The sequence below is a fragment of the Myzus persicae genome, unplaced genomic scaffold (assembly GCF_001856785.1).
Source record: "Myzus persicae strain clone G006 unplaced genomic scaffold, MPER_G0061.0, whole genome shotgun sequence".
In the NCBI taxonomy this organism is placed as follows: domain Eukaryota; kingdom Metazoa; phylum Arthropoda; class Insecta; order Hemiptera; family Aphididae; genus Myzus; species Myzus persicae.
The window spans coordinates 1-10,113 of NW_019101381.1; the positions used below are offsets into that span (position 1 = coordinate 1).

General features: G+C 39.3%; 3 protein-coding genes across 3 annotated transcripts; 1 reads left to right on the top strand and 2 right to left on the bottom strand.

Moving 5' to 3' along the window:
- Positions 1 to 216: 216 nt before the first annotated feature.
- Positions 217 to 950, bottom strand: LOC111028904 (the record flags this gene model as incomplete). Its single annotated transcript, XM_022307688.1, has 1 exon — positions 217 to 950. A coding segment is annotated over one exon (540 nt), but the record flags the coding sequence as incomplete, so codon positions are not given.
- Positions 710 to 2,665, bottom strand: LOC111028905. Its single transcript, XM_022307690.1, has 2 exons — positions 1,660 to 2,665; positions 710 to 1,157 (listed from the first exon to the last, which is right to left on the bottom strand). Exons 1-2 carry the CDS (start codon positions 2,514 to 2,516, stop codon positions 953 to 955), a joined length of 1,062 nt encoding a protein of 353 aa, XP_022163382.1. The 5' UTR covers positions 2,517 to 2,665; the 3' UTR covers positions 710 to 952.
- Positions 2,666 to 8,839: 6,174 nt separating this feature from the next.
- Positions 8,840 to 9,469, top strand: LOC111028906. The gene has a single exon (XM_022307691.1). It carries the CDS (start codon positions 8,840 to 8,842, stop codon positions 9,467 to 9,469), a length of 630 nt encoding a protein of 209 aa, XP_022163383.1.
- Positions 9,470 to 10,113: the final 644 nt, after the last annotated feature.

Below are 10,113 nucleotides of genomic sequence, written 5' to 3' on the forward strand. Positions count from 1 at the left end.
AAAATTCATATTCCATTCGAAGACTGTGTGATGCATCATAATTTATCTACTACACAGGGGCAGTACTTTTTCCGTGACGATTTGTCGTCGATGTACAATCAATTTGTAACAATAGAATAAGATAATAAATAATAAAACACGATTCAATAATATGTAATATTGTATTTATTTAATAAATGATAAAAAAATAACGGAGACAGTTTTTTATTATACGTTTTTAGGAAAGGTGCGCTAATCCATGTGTACACTGATAAACGGTCCTTGAACGACGGGTCATTGATTATCGATAAATAGTGATTGGTCAATAATATTATCGGGGGCCCTTGTAGGGGAACATCGTTTTTGTATTTAACATGCACTCTAGTGGTATCCCCTCCTAATAGTTCCTTCATTTTTTCCAAATGATACACCTAGTAATTAGGTTCGTTCCAAATTACGAGACGTTTGCCGGCGCCATCGGAAAAACTGAAATTATTCGTTTTGTTGGCAGTTCCGAACATACCGTAATTCAAAAAAAAGGCGGCTACGGCATCGAAAAAATAATTTTTGCCCGCGCTGGGAGGAGAATGTATTAGCATGCTATTTCTTTTCGGAATTTTTTTATCCAATATGTTGACTAGAGTTTGCAAAAATCTACAAATAAGACCTTCGTTGTTTTCAAATTGATACATCAATAACTCGGAAGCTATTGAAACGGATTCATCGATATCGTAATAAACTGTTCCAGGACCTCTAGCGTATGCGTTAAAATACGGTTTTACGTTAGGTTTATTATAATATTCAACGAATTCATTAATACTCCAGTCCCGTATAATAGCGCACCAATTCCTAAGAGCTACTTTACATTTTTTGTCTTCTTCTAATATAGTGTTTAATCGACTATTTAAATAAAATTCTTTGATATTCGTGAAAGCGTCAGGCGGGCAACAAGGATACTGGTACAGCAAATTTTTTAGCGACGTTGGGTACACGCATACTGATTTGATATTGGAACTTCCCTCATCGTGTCCGAATTCTTCATCAACGGGAGAGTGGTTCGCATTGCCGTCTTGATGTTCTGCAAATGCACAGAGTTCTCTGGGAACGTCGTTCGGCATTTCATTGACGCATATTTCCACATTTCCTTCGTGTCCCTGAGTCCTTCGAGATCCGACTTCCTAAATTTACGAAAAGTCAATATTATCCATATAATTAACATCGTACATGTGGTCAAATATATGGTCATAAGTAGCTTGGTTTAATAACGGATAGCATAGTTTCACCAATTTTCTGTTATGACGTGTATTTTCCCTATGGTGTTGGTATAAACAAAATTGACATTTTTTCGGCGCAAGTATTTTTCTAGTACCTTTGTATATTTTTAATTTATCTGACATGCTATAAACAAGTTCATTGAAATGGATATAAAACGGAGTTGCTTCGAACGGTTCGTAATAGTTTTTATTATTTTGAAAAATTTGAAATTTATTTTCGTAATTTCGTACACTAGGCAAATGTCTGTTGTACAAAATGTTAATTTCTGTCGCCCGAAATTTATGTTTTTTTAAACGAGTGGCATTAAATCGATAAGACGACCCATATTTTTTCACCATGGTCCACATGAACACTTCTTTTAGATAGGAATTACGGACATATTGCAGATAACTTTTTACCACATACTTGTATAAAATTGCGTCCATCACGTAATCCTCCATAGGAACCGACGCCGTCAATTTGTTGGGGTTCCCGGCCGTCTGTAGAAAAATATCGCACGATGCTTTCCCAGTCCGACGACGAGAGGCGTATCGCCCAAACGCGTCTTCGAAGGCGTCGTCGTCCATGTTGGCGATAGAGGACGGATCGTTGCAACCATATACACCGACAAGCCGAGTTTGACTGTCGGCAGACGTGGACGCAATGGACATGGTCGCCATGGGCTGTGACGATGACTGGGAGCTTTGGAGGGAACTGTCGCAACATAGTTTGTAACTCTTTAGCAACTTCATCAACTCCGTTAGGTCCACGGGGGACAATAACGTCGCTGATGTATCGGTCATTGCCTCGAAAATCGATGTCGCAAAGTCGGTCGACAACTCTTCGAAGCAAGTGCTCATAAAAGGGAGAGCCACGAGCAACATGGCCTTGATTCTCTCCCTCATAGGAATATCTTCCATATTGCATTCCTCCAGTCTCTCGTCGCGTGCCAGGTTCGTAGTCATCCATTTTTTCGGGTTCATCAATGTCGCAAAATGTTCTGGGTGCCATAGCGATAACAAAACTATCCACACTGAAATGTGATATTGCGTGCCCACCTTCAGTTTGATATCCGTCAGAAGTTGAGTGACGTGAACAAAATTGTCCACACTCAACTTCTCTGTCTCCATGGCTGTCCGAATCTGTAAAAGTGGAATGTTGGTGAACGCTGTTGACGTCGTCTTTGCCTTCTTCATCGGTGTAACAGATTTCTCCGCCTTCCTCTTCTTGCATGCAGAATCCATTGATACTTCCGAACATTCAGTGTTGTCTCCGTCGAACATACTTACAGTCAGCCTGGGTAGGTCTGTATAGTGTGTCAACGTTGTACTGAAGATCCATTGAACATTACGCTCTTTTATATGGGTTTTTATTGTTCATACCGGACACCAGTAATTATCATTAAGTAGAATACTCATAAAAAAAATTAGACAAAATGCATAATATACGTATTTTTATCACCGTGTCGTATGCAATTCTAAGAACAGCGTATCATATTTTTTATTAAACGCATAATATTGCATTTTAATGCACGGGCAATAGTGTCGATTTAATATGACATTTTTATCATGATAAATATTATTCATCCTTGATGTTTATCAATTAATCGAACACACAATTACGGCTCCACGTGGAGCAATTCATTTTACATGGCCGCCCGTTTACCATTGCGGACAACACACTGATCGTTTATATCACCGGTTCATTTGTTTATATTGTGATTTTACATGGCCGCCCGTTTATGACGTCATCGCGTGAGGAAAAGAACTGGGTGCTTGCTCAAATTATTCTATAATTTCGACCACGAAGACGACGACGACGACATACGCGGGTCCCCTCCTCTCTGTGCCATTACTTTTGCCGCGTATGTACTGCGGCCGCTCCTTCGGGGGCCATTTGGCCGATGCTTAGTACGTTAATGCGGCAAAAAGGTCTGTACATTTTAAAAATATTCAAACAAATTAGTATGGAACATCGCTTGAGAAGGTATCATAGGTACATATTAATTTGTTGAATTGTTATTACTTATTAGTGATCGAATCATGGTCACTAGATTTTACTTAACGTTAACATTACATAATATGTACTTTGTAGTATATTTTTCTAGTAGTTATAATAATTATTGTTATGACAAGTCGACCATCAAATGGATATAACGTCAATTAAATAATTATTCAGTATTTATTGTTTTGGGAAACTGTCAATAATTGGAATAATAGTCATTAATATCAACCATACTTTATAGATACACAATATACATTTAAATTAAATATTTTTTCAAATTTTTTAACATCTTATTTTTATAACCTATAATTAATTAAAAGTTTTACTTTGACATTGTTCTGAAAAAAAATCATTTTTTTCAGTCTGAAATCTTGTTTAATTGCTACAAATAAGGTAAACTATAAAAAATATTTAATCATCATATTATGTTATATATTATTACACAATTTGAACTACAATACATCGAGAATATACTAAAATTAAAAAAAATTTTTTGTATTTAAATGAAGTAGCGTATAACTCATTGCTGACAAATTTCAACAAAATAAAAATTATGACTCGTATGTAATCATTGTAAGTTAATGAATCTTTACTTTTTAAAAATAATTCGTTTTCATCAGAAGCTGCAGGGATAACCCAAACTGAAATTACTAGTAATGTGAGCGTTATTAAATATTGCTGAATAAAACTCATTTTGAATCAATATAAGAAAATAATAGAAAATAATAATGTGAACGTTGAACAATGAATGAAATAAAATATTGAGAATCGATTTCTTTTATAAGCGAAGTATACACAATCCACACTCTTTCAGTGCAACATTAATCATGCTTTTCAACAAGCTGTTTATTTACTGACTACTACAATTATACAGCAAGATAATATTATTCTCTTATTGTGGCTGAATACCATTTTAATTATTTTTTTTTAATATTTAAGTAAATAGTATGTATTTAACATTAGATAAAATAGATGCCACGATAGCTCGAGGCCTGCACGAAAATGTGTACTAATGCATACTAATGCACACACTTTTGCATGGGTTTCTACCGTGGTGGAGTGGGGCGTATTCGTATGTTACGTTGTCGACCCACTTCTGTGCTTTTCTGTAAGTGAAAATACTTATAGAATAATACATGATACACTAAAATAGGAATTCATTTATTCCATCAAATTTTTTAAATAATTTTTAATTAATAAATGCAAATTTGAAACAAACCAGCTTATCGATTTAATGGTTTCTATAACCAAAACAGTTTGTTTTGTTGCATCAGTATCACAATATTTTAGTGTATACAACGGTACAGCCTGACTGTAGGAATCTAGAAAAAAATGGCCTGTAATAAAAATAAGTAAAAAAAATCTCCGGCAATTAGAAAATTAACCCCTTATCAACAAGCACTAATAATATTCAAAAATGATTCTGCTCTAAATATTCCAAATTTCCAATTTTTCTAACCAGTATCTGAATTATTATTGATATTATTTGTTATTTAATAATTACCTACATCGTGAAACACTACGTTGGAAGTTGAAAATAATAAAAAAAAAAACCAATGGGAGACTAATATTATTTGTATTATACTTCAATCTACTTATCTAAACTTAAAAAATGTATAACCATACACGTTCGAATTTCAATTTTTGATGATGAAATAGGTACAACAAAAAATATTCATTTTTGTGAAATGTTTAGGGATGTTTGTAATAAGTTGATTATTAAGTCTTAAGTTCTAATAAAATTTTTCATTCGTCGGTAAGCTTCTTATAGGTACATTTTTAATATTTTCATCGCCTGAGTTAAGAATAAGTATGGCGCAGAGGCTCAAATATATTTGAACAGATGTACAACCGCTATTATAACTGGCATAAGAGACTATTATACATACCAAAAACCAGCTATTGACAAAATCAATCTTGTTTTCAATTTAACACAAAATTGAGGAAACATAGATTTAGGTCCGTCAGCTTGTCACCCCGAATTCAAAATGTCAAAGTCGATCAGTACTAAAACTAAATCTTCTTAAAGGAAAATAAAAATTGAGAACGATAGATGTTCTGTGGTACCTAAGCATAGTGTAAAAACATTTCGTAGCATGCTGCATTTTTTTACGAATTTAATTTAATTATTTAATTTTTATTGTTTGGCGTTTTCATGATAATTTAATTTAGAACTTTTAAGCTCCCACGAAAAATATTTTTAAATTTCAAGAAAACAACTTTTTTTTTAACATTTATTCGAATATATACAATCTGTAATAAAGGTTACAATAAGCATATGGGCTAAAAATACAATTGTTGTGAATGCGTGAGGTGAGTAGCAACCCAGCGGTAACACTTGACATGATATTTAAGGTTATTTTTACATTACATTATGTACATTTTAGGTTATGTTTTTTTTTTCCTTATTTATTTATTTAAAGTATTGACAAATTTAGGTACCTAAATCGCGACACTAGCGTCTCTTTAATCTTCTCGGTGGATTACCTGGAATGTTTGCGGAGTTGAGGGCGAGAATAAGTGGGTTGGGAATGTTTGTAAGGTGAGAGTGGTAGCGCTTGTAGGAGGATGTGGCCACTTCGGCTACAGTCGGTAGTCCAAGATCAGAGTGTAAAGTATGGTTGGTAACGTAAAAGGGAGTGTTGGTGATTATACGAAGTGTTATTGATTGGAAGGTTTGCATTTTATATATGTTCGATTTTTTTGCCGTTCCCCATAATTGGATACCATAAGCCCAGATGGGTTTCAGAAGTGTTTTGTAAAGCAATAGTTTATTCTTAAGGTTTAGCTTGGATTGTTTGCCTAGCAGTGGGTAAAGACTTTTTCGTCTGGAGTTAAGTAAGAGGCGTTTTTGTTTAATATGCTCGGCCCAAGTTAAGCGTTTGTCGAGAAGTAGGCCTAGGTATTTAACTTTGGTAGCTGATGGTATTATTTTGTTTGCCAGAGAGACAGGAGGGACTACGCCTTGTCTGAGAGTAAAGGTTATATGTGAAGACTTTTCGTTGTTTATTTTTATTTTCCAGTTTGAATACCATACTTCCATCTCATTAAGATGATTTTGTAGATGTTGGCTGGCGACAAGAGGGTTTTCATTGGAGGTGAAGATGATTTTGTAGTCGGCAAATTCAGCAACTGATGTATTAGGAGAAATTGGTTGGTCTGCGGCGTATATGTTATAAAGAATTGGGGACGAAATGGAACCTTGGGGGACGCCCGCTAAGATGGGTGCAAGTTTTGAGAATTCTGAGCTTACTTTAGTCACAAAGTGGCGATTTTCTAGATATGATTTGAAGAATAGGAAGTAGGGAGGAGGGAGAAATTGTTTTAGTTTATGCAGAAGTCCAGTGTGCCAGACTTTGTCAAATGCTTGAGCAACATCGAGTAGCACTGTGGAGCAGTAAAGTTTTTTTTCGAAGGAGTAAGCAATGGCGTCGGTTAAGCGATGAATCTGGTGTATGGTGGAGTGCTTGTTACGAAAACCAAATTGGGTATGAGGAATTATGTTTTTATCGTTAACGAGCTGTGATATGCGTTTGATAATTAATTTTTCACAGAGTTTTGAAAAGAAGGGAAGGAGGCTTATTGGGCGATATGATGATGGAATGTCGGGGGGTTTGCCAGGTTTCGGGAATAAGATAATTACTAAGACCTTCCATTGGAGGGGCATGTAAGATAGTCTTAATATAGAATTAAGAATATGGGTTAGGTGAATAATTGCTTTTTTAGGGAGTTGTCTAGCTACCTCTGCGGTGATTAGATCTATCCCGGGTGATTTTTTAAGAGGAAAAGATTTAATATAGTATTGAACCTCGTTTGGTGAGAACGGTTTGGGAGCAAGATAGAGAGGTAGTGGGGAGAAGAGGGAGTTTTCAATATTTGTGTCTAGAAGATTGTTGTTAATATCATTATGGGGTTGAAAGACTTTCGAGAGGTGTGAACAAAAGGCATCAGCTTGTTCTTTATCTGTTTTGCACCAGTTGCCGTTACTATTTTTTAGTGGAGCTTGGGTGGTTTTCTGCTTCAGGCAGCTGCGGGTTGCCCTCTAGAGCGACCCACTTTCTGCGGTAAGTGAGGGGGTCCAGTTATTGAAAGATTTGTTTCTTATTTTACTTAACATTCGTTTTAAGGATGAGGCAAGATTATTGAGCAAGTTTTTGTCTGAGGGAAGTCTAGTGCGTTGCTATCTAGCTCGAGCACGGCGATTTTGAGTAATTAGTTCTCTAACGTGGGTGGGAGTTGTATGGGAGTTGGCATGATAATTTTGGATGGTAGAAGAATTCCAAGCAGCTGATTGAATGTGTTCGAAACTCAGCGTCATTACGTGTATACCCAGCCTGACCAGCCGTACCGGGTGCGCGCGCCGTTGGCGTATCAACGCCGATAAGGGCTGCCGCCGTTGAATGCAAGCTGCGCGCTCGCGCAACCGGTCTATTACTATTAGTGCTTCGTAGAGCGGGCGGCCGAGCTCACGTCTTGTTGTGCGTTCCCGCTGCACTGTCTTAATTCGCAATTTAATTGTCGTCGAGTGCTGGGAATCGTTGTGCGACTAACGACTACGCGGGTGTACGTCCGTGGGCCTCAACTCGGGCCGTCGTGTCCCATGCCGTCCAAAAGTGTCGTTCGGTTTTGCACGCCTTAGCGACCAGTATCGTCGCCGCTGCCGCCGAACACGTTCCTGTACACAGCCGTTGCGGCCGCCGTCGTCGCCGCCGCCGGAACGACTCAAATAGATCGGCTGTAGGTCAAGGTCGTCTCCGTCACTCGCCGCAAGCCGATATTTCTGCCGCAGACCGGAGCCGCCGTAGCAGCCACCACTTCACTCCGCGCAACCATCGTTGCCGCGCGCTGATAATTCTGCAACATACTACAGCCGCCGTATCAGCCGCCGCCACTCCACTCCGCGCATCTATCGTCGTCGTCATTGGTATCGTTGTTATTATTTGTCACTGTTATTATTATTGCGCTCTAGTGTGAGCTAATCACTTATTATTATTGTACGCTGAGACGGGGAGACGTCTCCGCCAGCCTTTGAACTACTGTATTTTTAAAGGTTCTTTTTCTTAATATTATATTATAGTGCTACAGGCACATGTTCTAAATAGTACACAGTGTTCAGTGATATTCACTTATATACATAAGCTGGATTTAACGGTGTTACCTTGTTCCCTATACTCTCGTCACCCGAATCGCTAGGCTGACCGCCGGTTCCGTAGGAGCCCGACGGTGCCAAAACATTGGTAGCAGAGCGTGGTTACTCCACAATTAAAGTTGTTAGCGTTTCTGGTGTATGCAATTACGGGTATACTCAATTGCTGGTCGGGTGTGACATTGTGTTCTGATCTTAAGCCGCAGTGCTCCTCAAGCTGTACGGTAGGATACGTGTGTTATACGCGTCAATTTTCGTCATAATAGAGGTACTGTGATTAATATTATTTGTGGGCGTGGTGACCTACCTGATTATTATTATTATATGTTATTATTTAACCTGTGCCAACAGTGTTTGTGGCACCGGTGGTGTTATCAGGTTCTGATTCATGTTGTCGTACATCTGAGCTTATTGCTTTTGAATTTTTATATATCGTCGTCGGTTATTTGAGCGAGAATGACCGGGTCAGATAAAGAGTTGGAGCGCGAGCTTCGAGTGTTACAAAGGGCTAAAACCATCGCCTCGCTAAATCGCGATAGCACGTTGAATCGTATGAGGGCCATAGCCGACGTGGCGTCTCGAGTTAAGGATGAACCCGAGTTGAAGCCCAAATTGTTAACGGCCGCCCGTGATTTGGACTCTTTATGGGATACATTTATGCAACAAAATGAGGCTTTTTTGAACGCGTTGTTAGATTTAGACCTGGCCTCAGAATACTCCACTACGTTGGAAACGGAGGTTCGTACGCTGTACTTTGACGCCCGTGCTATAGTGGAAGAATTTACCCCCCCGCCCAGCGAGAGGGCCTTATCACATGGTACCGGTCACTTATCGGGATCACGCCATTCCATCCTGTCAGGTCGTCCTTCACGGCGTTCTCGGCTCCCAGAAATCCCACTGCCGTCCTTCAGCGGCGAGTTATGTGGCTGGCCGACGTTCCGTGACCGCTTTACGGATCTAGTCGTGCTAGATGAGGAGTTAACAGACAGCGAACGCTTCTATTATTTGCTCAGTTGCCTCAGTGGCGACGCGTTAAGTGCCATTAGCTCCATCTCGGTATCTGATGGAACATACGATCTCGCTTGAGCCACGTTGGTCGAGCGGTTTGATAAACCGAGGCAGTTGGCTTCTTTGATTATCGACAAATTAATGTCAGCTCCGATACAGTCCCAGGAGTCTCTGAGCGGGCTGAAAGAATTTCTTGCGCTATTCTCCGACCAGGTGGCGATGTTACACACACTACATGTTCCAAACCTTGGTGAATTTATATTGTTCTCTCTGGCTTCCCGCTGCTTGCCGTATTCCACTAGGAAGGATTTTGAAGCCGCAAACAAACAGACTTTTCCTTCTATTTTGGACATGGTTGGGTACATCAAAGACCGCGTGAGCCTGTTAGAGGCCGTGAACTTTTCGAAGAGCTAGAGTGGCGCTCCACCAACTCAGGACCGTGCGAAGTCCGTGCCGCCACACCAGGTTGGCAGCAAATCAAAGGTCGTGATGCTTGCCTCAAAATCGATGGGTACTACCCCTCCAAAATGTCTGTTCTGTTCGGGCGAGCACGTCACCACATCTTGCAACACGTTTACAAAAATGTCAGTGAGTGACCGCATTTCGACTGCACGTGATAAACGACTGTGCTTCCGGTGTCTCAACTCCACCCATTGGTCGACAAAATGTAGAATATCCAAGCCATGTGCCCGCTGCCATGGTCGCCACCATACCCTACTTCA